The sequence below is a fragment of the Astatotilapia calliptera genome, chromosome 10 (assembly GCF_964374335.1).
Source record: "Astatotilapia calliptera chromosome 10, fAstCal68.1, whole genome shotgun sequence".
NCBI lineage: Eukaryota > Metazoa > Chordata > Actinopteri > Cichliformes > Cichlidae > Astatotilapia > Astatotilapia calliptera.
In genome coordinates, this window is record NC_137431.1 from 28,055,065 (window position 1) to 28,072,616 (window position 17,552).

At 40.1% G+C, this 17,552-nt stretch overlaps 1 protein-coding gene across 2 annotated transcripts in view; it reads left to right on the forward strand.

The window, feature by feature from the left end:
* tlcd3a (TLC domain containing 3A) overlaps positions 1-14,380 on the forward strand; it is a 45,248-nt gene extending 30,868 nt beyond the window's left edge. The window contains exons 4-5 of one of the 2 annotated variants that reach the window (XM_026182333.2): positions 1,626-1,721; positions 13,257-14,380. In XM_026182333.2, the coding sequence (XP_026038118.1) occupies positions 1,626-1,721; positions 13,257-13,571 (411 nt within the window). In that variant the 3' untranslated portion in view covers positions 13,572-14,380. The remainder of the gene's footprint in view (positions 1-1,625; positions 1,722-13,256) is intronic. The other variant, XM_080307316.1, reaches the window with a different exon arrangement.
* The last annotated feature ends 3,172 nt before the right edge of the window (positions 14,381-17,552 follow it).

The window sequence follows — 17,552 nt, forward strand, 5'->3', positions numbered from 1 at the left end:
TTAACCTTAGACAGTTTAACCGGTTCAAAGTCACTTGCCGGGCTGGCTGCCCTCTCTTTGTTAATGAAAGCCCTAAATGAGGAAGGGGGAAAGTAAACTGATGTCTACCGTGCCAGCCAGCATTGTTCTGCAGGTGTAAAAAGTAAATAAATAAATAAATAAAACTGCATCACTGTTCTGGATATTCTTCAGCTACCTCTCTAGAAAGTACTAACGCGCCACCATCTCAAACCACACTACTGTGGTAGTCTTTGCTTGCCTTGGACATGTAGTTTGTTATATAATATTACTTGATAAATAATTTTTAAAAAGTGTGGTTTTACCTTCTCTCACTAATGGGTCTAATTGTTTAGGAAACACTTAAAGCACATGCTGCACCTCATAGTGGGACACGCTGTTATTATTAACAACCAAACCCAATATCTGTTATTGTAGGATCTTTACTGTACAGTATAAGGTGACTTGTTGTGATTTAGTGCTATATAAATTCAACTGAATTGAACAAGGGTCTTCCCATTAGACCCATTAGACCTGTTGCTGCACCTGCACCGTCACTCTACAGTCTAGTTTTAGTTTTATTATTGTTTTTCAGGGATCATGCACAAAAACATTCACCTGATTTAGCTTTTAGCTTATGTACTTCTGCACTTCCTGGACAGGTACACACAGGGTTAAATAGGCTATAAAACAGAAGTATATATCCAAGATATAAGATAAAAGTCAAGTGATATAATCAAATACACATACACAACCTAAAACCTCTCAACCTTACCTACACCCACAAAAAACATACACATTGTAAAACCTTGCTATGTTAAAGCATCCTCCCATTTAATACTATGGAAGAAGTTCAGGATTGTCATTATATTATTATTTTGTAATTATGCAGCTTTCCAGTAGCTACAGAATTTCAGGCACCTATGATAAACCTGGGTTTAAATTCAAACTCATTTTTGGCACATGCTGACTTTTAGCACTTTACACACAACAGCCCAAATCACAAAGTGCTTTTGCACCATGAACTGTGAGGAATTAGGTGAAGAAATAATGAATCCAGTCAGTTTTCTCTTCCTGGAGCTTTTGGCTGTTTATCTAACAGCAGCACTTGAAGGCTAGGGTGATTACAGTGAGCCATTTGGGGATTTAGGTCTGTCTCAGGTGCACCAAGCCTTTAAAGAGCTGCTGCTGAGCGATAACTAAAGAAAGATTGTTTAAATCTGGTCAGAGCCTTCCTGCTATAACAGATCCATGCTGATCTAGCGTCCTTCCGTAACGGACTGAAAAATACTAAAAACACTAAATAAAGAGAATATAAAATGAAAAATGTATAAAAATTATTATAGAAAGATACAGAAGCAGTGCTAAGACTATTTTTAGTAAAATAACAGAGGAAAAATTATTACTTATAAACAAATATTTTATGGTAATTAAGAGGAACATGAGGGTGGCTGAAAGCAGCTCCAGTCCAGCTGTATGAGTCAGTGTAAACACATGATTAAAGTCTGATATTTTCCTTGTCTTTTCAAGCATTTTTCCGCTGAGACTGTTCGAGAAGGTGTGTGTGTGTGTGTTTTCCATGCTTGCGCTTGTTTGCTCAGTCTGTGTGTGCTCTGTCTGCTCCTCAGTTCTTCAGAAAGGACCAGGGGGATTTCTTCATCGGCTGCTTGTTTCTAACAGAGCTCAGCACGCCCTTCGTGTCCCTGGGGAAGATACTTATTCAGGTGAGATGGCACATGCACATGAGCATTCACCTGAAACAAACTCTGAAGTCCTTTTCGTGGTAAATACGTATGTCTGTAGATATCATAGAGATGCAGATCTTTTGCTGTGTAGTAGCGGAGCAAACAAAGTTGTAAAATTATTTGCCAAACTTCTACTTCTGAGCAGGTTAGCAGCTGCAAATAGGCTCGGGCCTGCCCAGCTTTGCATTGCTGCAAGGAGTGCATTAATCCAGGGGCCAAACACAGCGCAGTTTTAAATAAAGTGAGCCAGACCAGTGAAGCTATTACTTTTTCTTTTTTTTTTCTCTTTTTGAAGACACCCTGGGATGTCTTAAGAGAAATAAGTATAATTTTTAAGTACACATCTCAGTTTTTCTATGTTATAAACAAATATTACTGTAGAAATTTAAGAAACCCACAAGCACAGCTGATTAGGCTCATATTGTAAGAAATAAAGTACTATTTTATATTATATTAATAACAGAAATTCTGAGTAAAAAAGAGAACAGTGAAAAAGAAACGTTTCTGTTATGAAATTAAATACTAAGAACTCTTTTTTTTTTTCTATCTTACTTGGTTGCTTTGGCATAAGGCACAGGCCACAGATGATGTCTTTGTAGGTAAAAATACAGTTAAAGACTTTATGCCCTCCTTCTTTGACATATGGCAATAATTTGACAACTATCAAGTGGTAAAACAAACACCAGTTTACTGGTTAGTATAAACCTTTAAAAGTGGTTGCTAACACATAGACTAACATTATTATCTTTGGAGACGTGTGATTATTTGGCACTAAACTCCCTTTGACAAAAACCCCAAACTCTTCAACGGGAAAATCCATCCTCTGACAACAAAAAGAAGAACGCTTTGAATTTGCTGTGCAGTTTGAAGTAATGTTAAAATTCACACACAAAACTCACCAGTTACAAAAATATAAAAAAACATGAATGAACTCCATTGTTCACAGTAATTTAGAGAAGTAGACCAAAAGCAAGGTTTGTTGTTTGTCTTCTATTGTCTGGTTCACACAGGCCTAAAGACCAGTCAGGGACCCTCTCGATGCTCATAATCACCAGACACTTTGGTCATAGTTTGCATGAAGTATGCTAACTTGTCTGCAAACACTTGCCAACCTCCTAAGTGCCCGCACCTTTTGAAATGTGTTTATTTTGAAGGCCAGCAATCTGTTTCCAGTTTGCAGTTTGAACTTTTTCAACTTGCCCTGTAGCTCGGTGGTTAGTTCACAAGTGTTTGTAGGCAAGTTATGGCTATACATATCATGCTTACTACGGGTCACCGTGAGAGTCTAATTTGACCTCGCAACAACCAGCAACCACTTATGGAACATAAATTTCCCTCAGCAAGTGGAGGTTATATTTTATTTTATTTTTTATTGCAGTTTTTTAATTGTGATTTGTCTTCGATATTATTATAATTGTTTTTCTTCTGAATATAACCAAGCAGAAAGACTTTTGTGTGTAGTGGAATTTGTTTGAAGAGAATCTTTCACAGGTCACTCTAACATCTTCCCAGAATGTTTTAATCATTGTACCAAACACAGTCAACAGTGCTGAACAAAAATATGCATATTTAATAAGTATAAGGAGGAGAAAAGTGGAAGAATTCAAACACAGACAGTGGGCCATCGGATTCAGGCTTGAATAAAAACAAATGAAAACATGGTTTAACTAATAATTAGCTGCGGTTGAAGACAAAGGTCAGTGGTGATGGAGGAGACAGCCAGTCTGTCCCCGCTGGCCACTCATAACCGAATGAGTAAGGTTAATAATCAAAAGAAATAATGACCAGAAGGCACACAGTTGTAACATGCCACTCTTGAGTGAGTGATTTGTACTTGTGTACTTTTACAAAACGCAATCCTGTGGAGAAACCGTTTTTTTTTTTTTGTTTTTTTTTTAACTCAACTCATTCTTCTTGCTTCCTCCACGTCCGTAACATTGATTCATTAATGTTGAATTCTCTCGCAGCTGCTCTATTCCCATGTTGTTCCAGTATATTAATGACTAACCTGTATCGTGAATGGATTATCTCAGTTGTTCTCCTGACTGAAGTTTGGTCCGTTTACAGCATCCTGCCATGTGATAGCATTTGTCCCTAACCATCAGAATCCCTCACGTTAACTTTTATCGAGTGGAAAAACGTTAGCGTTCATCCTCCAGCTTCACTGTGTTTATGTTATGCTAACATAGCTGTGTAGCTAGCGATCACGTAGCACATCATTATATACCAGCTAGTACAACTTCAGTAACCCTACAAACGTCACTGCTGTTTAGTTTTCTGTCTTCATTTATGTTGAAAGTGATAGCAGAGTTGTACGTTTAATTTTTTAATTTTTTCAGAAATCTCTCAGTCAGAACATGCTATATCATGTTTAGGTGTGAACTAGCGAGCTAACTTCCTGTTAACTTCTAACTCTGTTAAATTGAATAAATTCTGTTTGCATGGATGCCTGGATGTTAAACTAATTGTTACACCTGGTAAAGCAGCAAAACTGATCATTTTATTACAGATGAAAGAGTTTAGACAGTTTTTAAACTCTCAGTGATGTCGCAGTGTTCCTTTGACTTTGGGACCTGAAGCGGACGGAGTTTTGGACCCAGATTACTCCGTGAGGCTCCTGACTACGGTAGCTGTAATGCTCAGACACCATCAAGAGGTGCGGCTTCGTAGCCTACCAAAGTCTGATAGATTTTTGAGCGCCGTGTACCACATAAAATCGGTTCGAGGTCTGTAAGCACAACCAGAATTCATACATAAGGCGCACCGGATTATAAAGCGCACTGTCGATTTTGAGGAAATTAAAGGATTTTAAGTGGCTTAAAAACAGAATAGCAAATATTAGATGACACTAGATCCCTAATTCAGTGTGCATAACAACCTCAAACATACACAGAAAAGGTTCCCCAACATTTTCAGATCGCTGTTATTCTGAAGAAATCTCTGTGTGCAACAGACAAAGTCACAAGTCAGCATTGGGTACCTGTGATCTTCAGGCTTTCAGGCAGAAATGCATTAAATGCAAACATGATTCTGTCATGGAAATCACTACATGGGCTCAGAAATCATTGACCATGAACACAATCTGCTATAAAATCCACAAATGGTACGTTTTCCCAGCTGAAATATTTCAAATTTTTTCTGTTGTATTGTAAATAAAATCTGAGTGAATGATATTTGCATCCGAATTTAAACAGCATCCAGCTGTCCATTAATTAGCGTTGTTTTTCAGATAAATATTTATTCATCACTGTATTTTTTATACACTTAGACACACATAAATGTACGGTATATACAGTTTGATATGAACTTAAGCAAAACAGCCTTAGCTCTCTTAACCAAAACAAAGCCATTCATCTTTTCTCCAAACTGTTCCTGCACAGGTGATCTGCAGAGCACTGCAGCAGCAAAAACCCAAGTATCTCCATTTCATTTGGGATGTTGCTTGTCACTGTTCTATCAATAATTAAGCTGCATGGCTCACCAAAAAAACCCACATCAGTCAGCAGCATTCAGGCACCGCTTGCTCTCCCTGCCCCTGAATTGATCTGTTTCGGCTAATGTTCATTAGTTTCGCCATGCAAAGAGCTCCATAGCCTACACTTTAGTAAAAGGGCCCAGTGTCTTACAAACCATCCTTTCTAAGAATAGAAGAGCCTTACTGTGTAGCTCAGTGAAACCAGTGGACCGTGGACTCTCAGGTCTTTGCTGACATCTGGTGTCGGTGAGCAAAAAGAGCAGAGCAATTCTTCACTGCTGACCACTTTTAGACTTAGTCAGCACTAACAGAAACCGCACCAGACAGTTTTACTGCTCTCATCAGCAGTGCTGACTGCTGTTGTGTGGAAAAGGGAACATCCAGTCTTTCAAATTAAAGATGAGAAGATCCCAGATCATATGATTTTTGTTGTTGGATGTTATGGCCCTGTTTTCCTGTCTCAGTTTTCCTATCCCTTTGACTGAGAAAAATAATTATGGGATTTGGTGGGGTTTTGTTTTTTTTGTTGTTTTTTTTGACAAAATGTAGTAACCTTCTCAACTACAAGTTAAGCTTTAACTTAACTTTAAGCAAGCAGCAGAAATGGAAAATATACAATAATAAAGTTTTCCTTATTTTATTTGCTTACTTCAATAATGGATGAAATGTATCAAAAGAATTAAGCAGCAGAATAATAAATTAAAACTACTAAGTAGATACTGTGGCTTAATTAAAAGTATAGTATATAATGTCTATAAAGCAAGCTCAGTCATTAGCATGGCTGAAGAGTGATAGGTTTAAGCTACAAACCTATTTGCTGGAACGTTCAAGATAATTTAATTACACAGCAAAGCAAGACACGAGTAGGCAAAGTTCTTTATGTTTCTCGTGCACGGGAGAGAACTGGGCAAACGCTGTTCCTTCGCACGACCCCAGTTGCTCTCATCTGCTCCCCCGTAACACTGCTCTTTTATTGTATTTATTTTACATTCATTCATTCATTCATTTATTTGTTCATTTCCAGGCACAACAAATACCTATATTGAACATAAAATGCACAAAAAAAAAACAAAAATTGCCTGAAAAAGGAGTGGGACGAAGAAAACTTATTAAATCCCACCCCTATACTCACTCATCAACAAAAAAACAAAACAATATACTTCCCGCAGCTACGCCCATTATTGCATACAGTCCCATCAACAGCCCCGGGCGCATACAAGCATCTAAACTGCAGCTCGCAAGCAACAATTAGAGCCTGCATAACTGAATACAGAATATATAAATTATAAATTACATTACCACAGGTAACAGGCAGTAATAACTACAAGTAACAAACACACACATACACACATACATATACATACATATATATCTACACACACATGGACATATATGTACATACATACGCACAGTCTTTTTTTTTTTTTTTTTTTTTTTGAATCCATACCAGCAATGGTAAGAGAACAGACATTACAGAGCACACTAAAAAACCATCATTGAGTATACTGTGACCAGACCAACTGTTTGTAGAGAAATTTAAATCTATGAATATTTTTGCATTGTTTCAGTTGTAAACTCAGACTGTTCCAGATTTTCACACCACATACAGACACACAAAAACCTTTACGGGTTGTTCGAGTTCTGGGTAATTTGAATTCTCCAAATCCTCTAACATTATAAACCTTTTCTCGAATTTCAAATCTAGTTTGTAAATTTGCCGGTAAAAGTTTAGTAAAAGCTTTATACAAAATTATGGATGTATTGTAATTAACCAGATCCTGGAATTTAAGTAACTTTGCCTGAAGAAAGAATTTGTGAGTATGATCTAGATAACCAGCCTTGTGAATTATACGCAGTGCTCGTTTCTGTACTGTGACTAATGGATTAGTTGTATTTTTATATGTGTTTCCCCACACTTCCACACAATATGTAAGATATGGAAGAACCAGGGTACAGTACAGAGTACGAAGTGCATCTTTATCAAGGAATTGTTTCACTTTGTTCAAAACTGCGAGGCTTCTGGAAATTTTGGTTTTTATGTGTCTGACGTGGGGTTTCCATGAAATTTTGTTATCAATTACGACTCCCAAAAATTTGTTTTCACTCACATTATCAATTGGTACACCTTCAATGATAATTGGTAATTCTATATTATATTTAAAATTACCAAAAAACATTGCTTTAGTTTTATTTATATTTAATGATAATTTATTTATGTCCATCCATTTTTTTATTAATTGTAGCTCCCTGTTTACAGTCATTACAAGATCAGTATAATCATCGCTACTGAAAAATATGTTGGTGTCATCTGCGAACAGTATGAGTTTAAGTACTTGAGAAACATCAAAAATATCATTTATGTATACATTGAAAAGTTTTGGTCCCAACACTGACCCTTGGGGAACACCACATGTAATACCAAGTTTCTCTGAATGGTAATGCCCTATGCTAACATATTGTTCCCGACCCGTTAGATAACTTTTTAACCAGTTACTAGCTTACCCTCGAATACCATATCTTTCCAATTTATCCAATAAAATTGAGTGATTAATTGTGTCGAAGGCCTTTTTGAGATCAACAAAAATACCAACTGCATATTTATTTTTGTCCAGTGCATCAGTAATTTCTTCTACTGCCTCAATTATCGCCATTGAAGTGGTTCTTTGTTCTGAAACCATACTGACCAACATTTATTATTTGATGTTTTTCAAGGAATTTTTCTAATCTTGAATTAAAAAGTTTTTCTAGAATTTTTGAGAATTGAGGCAGTAGAGAAATAGGCCTATAATTGGTAAAACTATGTTTGTCATTACTTTTATATAGTGGTATTACTTTCGCAATTTTCATTTTTTTTGGAAAACAACCGGACTGAAATGATAAATTACAGATATATGTTAAGGGACTAGCAATATTCAGAATAACCTGTTTAACTACAGACATATTTATGTCGTGATAATCCATTGAAGACTTACTTTTACATTCTAATGTGATATTTATTACTTCTTGCTCATTTGTAGCTGAGAGGAACAGTGAAAAGGGATTTGATTTTATATTGCTGATATTTTCATTTTTATGACACGGGATGTCCGCTGCTAGTTCAGGGCCAACATTTATGAAGAATTTATTGAACCCATCGACAATGTTACTCATGTTGTGATTTTCACCATTTGCATCAGTAAAATATTCAGGATATGATGTTCCAGAAGATCCTTGTTTAATTAAGTTGTTTAACACATCCCAAGTTCCTTTTATATTGTTTTTATTTTCATATAATCTTCTTCTATAATAAAGTTGTTTGCTCGTTCTTATAATATCAGTCAATTTATTTCTATATGCTTTATATCTTTGTTCCACTTCTTTTGTTTTTACTTTGATAAACTGTTTATACAGATTGTTTTTCTTTTTGCAAGCATTAATAATTCCTTTTGTGAGCCAAGGACTTTTTATCTTTTTTTTCTTTGTCATGTGTTCGTTTACAGGACAATGTTTATTGTACCACATAGTAAAAATATCTAGGAAATTGTCATAAGCCTTGTCCACATCTGACTCTTCATACACCGAACTCCAATCTTGTTGTGCTAAATCGAAATTGAAGGCATGAATTGCTTCTTCATTTATTGTTCGCTTTGCTATCATGATCTTGGTATCTATTTTTTTAAAATCACAGTCACACAAAGTAAAAACTGGTAAGTGGTCAGTTATATCACAGACAAGCAGACCACTATTAATTTGGAAATCCATGACATTAGTAAAAATATTGTCAATAATAGTGGCGCTATGTGATGTTATTCTGCTTGGCTTTGTTATTGTTGGATATAGTGATAAGCTGTACATCGTGTCAGTAAAATCATCAATGGTTTTTAACCTTGTTGGGTTTAGCAAATCAATATTAAAGTCACCACAGATAAATAGTAATTTTTGGTTCACCGAAGCAAACGTTTTTTCTATCCATTCATTAAAAGTGTCAATACTTGAACTGGGTGTCCGATATATGCAACTTATTATAACATTTCTCTTTTTTTCATTCATGATCTCAATAGTCAAACATTCCAAAATTCCATCAATAGCCATAGACATAGTTGTTACAACATTATATTTTATAGAGTTATGAACATATATAGCAACCCCGCCGCCCGCCTTATTTAATCTATTCATGTATTTTAAATCATATCCATTCAAACAAAAATCTATTCCTTTATCGACATTGAACCAAGTTTCAGTGATGGCTATAATACTAAAGGGGCAAGAAAATTGTTGCAAATAGTCCTTAATGAAATCAAAATTAGAGTACATACTTCTGCTGTTAAAGTGAATTAATGAGAGCTTCCCGTCTAGGTTAATTTCTTTTTCATATTGTTCCTGAGTGAAATAATTACAATTTTTAACAAAAGTAGAGAGAAAGTTACTTCCAGAATCTATTTCTGGATCTATTATATTATGCTCCTTATATTCACAATCTAGATCAATTACTTTCTGTTGAAGAATTAATTTCAACATGTCCATGTCATTTCCTGGTGTAATTAGAGATGTTGGTGTATTTATCATTTGATTGTCATTAGAGTTATATATTACCTCGATACATTAGTGTCAGTTGTACTTGTCCAGATCCTCCATGTTCCTCACTATCAGTACTTTTGCCTCTTCTGGTGTCCCGTTTAGCTTAATGAAAATCTTACAGTTTGTTACCCATGTATGTTGTATTTTACCATTCTTCTTCAGTTGCCTTGCCTTCCTCGCAATGTCTGCGTTTTTTCATGTCAGATGCTCATTAATGAAAACATCCGTGCCTTTCAGTTTGCGTCCTTGTTTCAGCACTGCGACCTTGTTCTTCCGATTGACAAATCTCATAACGACGGCCGGCGGTCTGTCACTCCTCCTGGGCAGTGAGTGACATGCTTCTATGTGCTCCAGGTCCATCTCTATCCCCTTGCTTTGGAGGAAGGACGCCACCTGTTGCTCCACCGAGCGGGTCTCCTCGTCGCTGAGCTCCCCGACGTTCCCGGCCACTGCGTGCGCGTACGAGCGCGGCTTGATTTTAATACCGCTGATGATCACGTCGTTCGTACGGGTGTACTGCTCCAGCTCATCCACCCGCCGCTCGAGATCCATGATCCGTCTGTCCTTTTCGGCATTTTGGAGGCATAGCTGTTTTACCTCCTCCAGTAGCCCCAGAAGCAGCTCCTGCTGCGCCCTGACTGCTGCCACGTCTCCGCACAGCGCTCCGAGGGAGGTTTTAATGTCCTCAACCTCCTCTGGTGTTGGGCCTTTCTTGGGTGGCATACTGAAGCGAGAGCACGAGGCGGCCACCACGAGGGACCCGGAAGCGGAATTTCTGATGATGGCGCCTGGCTAGGCCTGCTGGCTGATGGAGGAGCCTGGCTGTGGCCTGCTGGCTGGCCTGCTGGCTGATGGTGGAGCCTGGCTGTGGCCTGCTGGCTGGGCCTGCTGGCTGATGGAGGAGCCTGGCTGTGGCCTGCTGGCTGGGCCTGCTGGCTGATGGTGGAGCCTGGCTGTGGCCTGCTGGCTGGGCCTGCTGGCTGATGGTGGAGCCTGGCTGTGGCCTGCTGGCTGGGCCTGCTGGCTGATGGTGGAGCCTGGCTGTGGCCTGCTGGCTGGGCCTGCTGGCTGATGGTGGAGCCTGGCTGTGGCCTGCTGGCTGATGGTGGAGCCTGGCTGATGGTGGAGCCTGGCTGTGGCCTGCTGGCTAGGCCTGCTGGCTGATGGTGGAGCCTGGCTGTGGCCTGCTGGCTGGGCCTGCTGGCTGATGGTGGAGCCTGGCTGTGGCCTGCTGGCTGATGGTGGAGCCTGGCTGATGGTGGAGCCTGGCTGTGGCCTGCTGGCTGATGGTGGAGCCTGGCTGTGGCCTGCTGGCTGGGCCTGCTGGCTGATGGTGGAGCCTGGCTGTGGCCTGCTGGCTGGGCCTGCTGGCTGATGGTGGAGCCTGGCTGGACCTGCTGGCTAATGGTGGAGCCTGGCTGGGCCTGCTGGCTGATGGTGGAGCCTGGCTGTGGCCTGCTGGCTAGGCCTGCTGGCTGATGGTGGAGCCTGTCTGGACCTGCTGGCTGATGGTGGAGCCTGGCTGGGCATGAATATGAATATACATGAATATGCATAGGTTCATTAACATACGACATAAACAAAAGGCACTTAGACTAAAACTGACATAGCTACGTTTATCCTACCATAAAACAATAAGAGAAGGTAGACCTCTCCCATGCTCCCAGGATGTGGGCGTGAATGCCAGAGCACTCTGGAATGCACACCAAGCCTTTGCAGACTATTAAGGATCACACATATCACTACACAATCGATTATACTCCTCTAAGCATATATGGTTAAATATTTCTAAGCATAAATGACAATAAGCAATACAAATCGAACAAAGAGTTTTTAAGTTCTCTGCTTTCAGGTCCTCTGCCAGACTGTTAACACCGTTTCAGTGTATTAGGGTACAAAAGTGAAGCATGAAATCCCACAAATAATTAATATGCATCACACCAAAATGCTGTTAATGTTACTGAGTAAAAAGTGTTGCATTGTTCAACTACAGTAACCTACTTGTGCACAGTTTGAAGCAACTTTTCTGGAGTCTCTCCCAGCTGTCCAAGGGCGAGAGGCAGGGTACTTCCTGGACACGTCTCCAGTCTAACACTGGACAATTAACAATTAAAGATGTCCCGATACAACTTTTTCCTTTTCAGATTCAGGTATCTGCCAGAGTTAAAGTAATCCTCACTGTGAGGCTCAAGGTAAATGGTACTTTACAAACTTAAGAAAATGAAATTCGCCAAGAATATAAATTCACTAAGCTATTAATTCCTTTGGGCTTCTGGAGACACCTGGGTGTCACACTGGTGAGGTGTTTGGGGCGTGTCCTACCAGGAGGAGGCCCGGGGCAAACACAGTACACCGTGGAGAGATTACGTGTGTCATCTGGTTTGAGAATGCCTCTGTGTCCCCAGCTCTACATGCACAGACTGACACATAAATGCAAACCTTCACAAATATATAAACAAACAGAAACCTCTGCTGAGCAGCTTGCTGGGCAGTGTTATAGCATTTTTATCACTTTAATTTTTGAATCAAACGGTTGACCTTTAAGGAGAGGTCAGAGGTCAAATAGGACATTTTAAACTCGATACACTACTTTCTAAATGTTGACAGTGCACACCACACTTGTATGAATCATAGTTTCTAAGTTATAAGGCTTTTTGGCCATTTTTGATCAATAAATCATGAAGTTAACCTTCAAGACATTTGCAGATGTAAGACATATTTTAATAGACTGTTAACATGACCCCTACTCTACACCCCTACAAAGATTTATCAGAATCCATTCAAAGCTACCACTTTTACAGGCAGAGTACCGAACATCCACCTGAAACCTAACCTCCTTGGGGGAGGCCATAAAAGCCACTGATATAGTCAGTTAAGTAGCTCCAAGCTGCTGTCGCTTTGCTGTTACCTTCCTCCATGTTACGTTAGCCCTCCCTGCTAATGACTGCTGCTGATGTGTGATAATAATAATAATGGATTGGATTTATATAGCGCTTTTCAAGGCACCCAAAGCGCTTTACAATTCCACTGTTCATTCACACACTGGTGGAGGCAGCTACCCTGGGATAGACTGACAGAAGTGAGGCTGCCATATCGTGCCATCGGCCCCTCTGGCCAACACCAGCAGGTGGCCGCCTGCGAAGTCATAAAGCGACTGAAATGAACGGATCAGGTGTGGATCAGCTCGTTGTCACTAAGCTTTGTGAGTCAGGATCAGACCGCCACATCAGATCAGTGCGTCTCCAGTTAGAAATGCCTGTTAACCTGACATGCATGTCTTTGGACTGTGGGAGGAAGTTGGGGTAATCTCTAATAGATCTCTGGCCTCACATTGGAGTACAGGTCTGCTTTTTACAGACCCAAATGTATATGTGTGGATGAGTCATCAAAAACAGTTGTAGTTTGGAAAATGTGTTTTCGCTGTGCTCTCTGAACACATCTCTTCATCTGCAATTCCCTTTTTTCTCTTTTCTCTCCTCCAGCTCAGCCTCCAGGACTCCTGGCTGCACAAGCTCAATGGCGGGATGGTCCTCTTCACCTTCTTCATGTGCCGCATCGCCCTCTTCCCGTTCATGTACTGGATGTACGGCCGTCACTACAGCATCCCTCTCTACAGCGTGCCCTTCCACCTGCCGCTGTCTGCCAACCTGGGCAACTCGTGCATCTTGGCGCCGCAGGTCTACTGGTTCGTCCTGCTGTGCCGAAAGGGCTACCGTCTTTACCAGCGCAGCCGCAGCCCAGCCTCGTCTCCCACGGCCGACACCGCCGCTGTCACTGACAGTTCAAAAGATGATTGATACACGGACCACGACCGCTTGCTCTAGCCACACACTCAGCTACTAACGCTCAGCCCAACCATCGTACTGTAGTACACCAGGACTGCCTGCTCTCGTTCCACAACTCCCGGGCATTTTCCGCACACTTCAACCAACTCCTCTGCCTACGTGGACCTCTCCACCTCCAATCTAACTCTACTACTGAAGTTTAGTGATTTTAATTTTTTTGGGATGTGACTCTGACCTGGATCTCGCTGAAGTGCTTCACTGTGTCTGAATACATTTACAGCACTGAAAAAAGAAGAAGGAAAAAAAAAAGATCATGTTTGCTGCACTGCAAGTGAAATGTGGAGCAAACGTACCAGAAACTAAAGAGGAGATACGATCCTTACTCCTACTGTTTACAGCTGCTGATTGGAAAGTCCTGTTACAGTGTATGTTTGTGGGTGTTATGGCTGGTTTTCATTTAAGAGTAACATGTCAGATAGTTGGATTTCTTTTCAGATCATTTTATTTGTCACGCTGGTGACAAGGATTGGGGCCTGTGGTGGGCGGCATGGAAGTTCAGGCAGTATTAGCAGAGATAGGAAATGAGGAATACGCGTCACCAAGCAGTTACATCATTACCTGGTTAATGTGATAGCCTCTGACTTTTCACCAGTTTCTCATAGTGCACGCAATTACCTACACTCTTATTTTCATCAGTGTTTCCACCCTTCATTTTCAGGTTTATAGTTTTCCATTATCTATAGGGAACTATTTTTGACACCATGATTGATTAAGAAATGGCCTCTCTCACACAGGGTTTTGTTTTTTTTTTTGTTTGTTTTTTAAGAAAACAGTAATATTGTAATGTCTTGCCCTGAAATAATTTTTTCTTAGGTGTGAAGTTCAGCTCCTAGGCAGATAAAATTTAAAAAAAAAATCATACCTGGTTTAAATTTGGTCGAGGTCATCTTCTCATGGAGTTTTTCCTAAATTTAAATTCTGGATACTTCTACTTGTTCCTCCTCGATGTGTGGTGGCTCTCCTGCAGTGGATCCAAACTGTAACTGCTTAACTTTTGTTTTGTATTCTCAGTTAAAATGGGGAGCATCGACCACATAAGTGACGCCAGCACTAAAGTACCACACCGTCTTTAATTGGCCACCAGGAGACGACTTTTCTGGGTGCAGAAAGACTTGGAGGGAGGGATTAGCCCTCACCTCACTTTCTCTTCGACCGCAATGCTTTCCTGACGACTTTATGGGCTCAAGCGCTAGTTTCAGGGTCAAATTTTATAGTCAATCTAAGGGCCTGAAAGAAGGATTATCCAGGATGTGATCACTTGCTCCGCCGCTCTCTCATCACATCTGGTTTTAAAATACCAAGATTGCGACAGCAGGAGCTCTCAGCTTGTAGCTTGATAATTTTGTGACGCGAGGGTTGGCTGTGGGGGGTGAAAAGGGGTAGACGGGAGAGGAAGTAAAACAGGAAATAACCAAATGAGAGGTAAACAAGAACTTTAAAAAAAATGGGTTCAAACTAAGGATCCTTTTGGGACATTTTTCCCTTGTTGCTACACATCCTGCTCTTCTCACCAGTTATGATTCTTGACACAAAAGTTGGATCAATTCAAAAGAAAACCTGACGTTTGTTCACCTTGAGGTTGACGGTAAGGTGTGAGTGGACAGGAAAGGACTTCCAGTGAGTGATTTAAAAAAAAAAAAAAATATAGAAACAAGCCCCTACCGAGGTGAACAGTAAGATTAGACCAGTGAACTTTATGCCAGGTATGGTTTCTTTGGGGGGTGGGGGCTTCTGTTCAATGCTTCTGTTTTTTGCCTCTAAACGTCACTCAGTCCAGTCTGATGGCGTGATGTGGAAGGTACCATGAGGCCCGGTGAAGGTCAAGCGGCTCCCAGCTGAACTCAGGGGCAAGGTCAGAGTGATAAATGGAGGGGTGTGGCTCATCGGGCCAAACAAACCACAAATAATCAAACAAATACTTCAGATTATTTATATGCACTTGTGTATCAGGGGTTGCACTCATCACATAGGGGTTTTTAGAGTTACATTAACTATCATTTAAATTAAATATATATCTTGACTAGAATAGAGAGGATCATTTTATTGTGCAAAATTCCAGTTATTATGAAAGAAATGAAACTTCTTACGAATTAATCAAATCAGAAAACAAAGAATTCTGCGTATTATGCATTAAATGTCCTTTTTTTGTTTCCTGTAAATTCAGTCTATGCAAAACAAATGTTGGTGCATGTATAACTGAACTAACATCAGGTCATATCAAGCTCACCCATCCCTCATATGATGTGCTCTTTGCACAGTTTTCTAGGAATCTGTGTTTATCTCTGCTCTACATTTCAGTCTTATTACTGAGTCTTAGTTTTAATTTTTTTATTTATTTATAATTGCGTAACGATTAAAAATAACTTCATATTCATTGTTAGTTTGTTTTAGTGCACATGGACACATTAGAGCTGAATCAAAACTCACTAAAAATCCATTTAAATGGAACATCGCGCAGCTTACAGCTAACAGGCATGAAGCAAACCGCCTTATGTTAATCCAGAGTTTTTGTGTCTTTGCTTAAAAATCTAAATTGTTGTCTCCCTCTTTTTGGCAGCTTCCGCCAAGCTGTTGTATAAATGATAAAACATAATGTAACAGTAGTACAAGTTGGAGCACAGAAAGCTTCTGAACTCTTTTGCCCAGATTATTGATGGGATCAAAGTGACTGCTCGTGTTAGAAACACATTCTGCATGACAGCTCAAATATTTTCTCTCTGTGAGTCTGATCATCACAACTTGTTGTGAAGGGGGGAGTTAAAGAAGAAGCCTGTTAGCTGAGCAGCAGTTTGGGTAAGAGGAGGCGAGCCGGGCAGCTGAATGATGGGCTTGTTTGTCGAGGTTGGCTGGAGTGCGTCAGGGTGCTTTTGTTACTGCAAACATTCCTCGCTCTTTGTGTTGCTTTTCTGCATCTTTCAGCTGAATTTCTCCCACTTTCTCTTTTGATGATTCTAATAGTATTAAAGGAATTACGATATCAGTTTATCAGCTGTTTTTTTTTTTTTGTTTGTTTTTTACATACATGTAGAGGGTTTAAACATTCTCCAAATCCCAAAAAAATCAGATCCATCCCCAGTTAAGGCAGTGAGTCTGGGCTACCTTAACTCTATGCAAGTAAAACCGCGCTTCTCAGCATGTATTTACACACAAGGTGTTTATATTCATGTTAAAGACAGAACTACAGTTCAGAATTGTGAATGTTTTTATCCCAGATTCAGGTTTCAGAACTTTACAACTCTCACGCACAAAAAAATGGAGTGCATCTAGTCTCTTACACTGCAAGGAGGTGTTAATAATAGGACGTTGTTGTTTCAGCACCCTACGCTGAAGAAGACGCGTCTCAGTGGACTATCTTCTTCCCCACTTAAATGTCCTCAGTGTCTGGTCTGCTTCTGGGATGACCTCTGAGATTGAGATTAATAAACTGGGCTTGAGTCTAACAGCTGGTTTAAAGTCTCCACTTTCACTGCAGTTATAATCAATAAGTTCCACTCTACTTAAAGTTACTGTCCCACTGTTTCTGCTCCTTTCATTTATTTTAACTCAGCCCCATCTCTTGGTTTTCTGTGAAGCTAGCGGAGCAGAATGAGCCCTCACCTCTTCTCTGCCGCCCTCTGCTGTCAGGCCCATCCATTGCTTGTCCACTCTGAAGGCTGTGCAGTTGAGATTAAATATCTCAAGTCTTCAGCCAGCGTGACCTCACCCTCCGCGAAATGTAGCGGAAAAAACTGACAGGTACATTTGTTTTCTTGTGTTTGGAGGAGGGGACGGAACAGAAAGAATTTGCTGTGGGAAAGTGTGTGCTTTTTTTTTGTTTGTTTGGGGTTTTTGTGTGATACCCTAAAGTTGAGCCTGTCTTCATAGCTTGCATAAATGCCATCTTGTTGACTTTTTCCTAAGAGGACTTTTAGAAGATTGTTCTGAAGCTTTTTT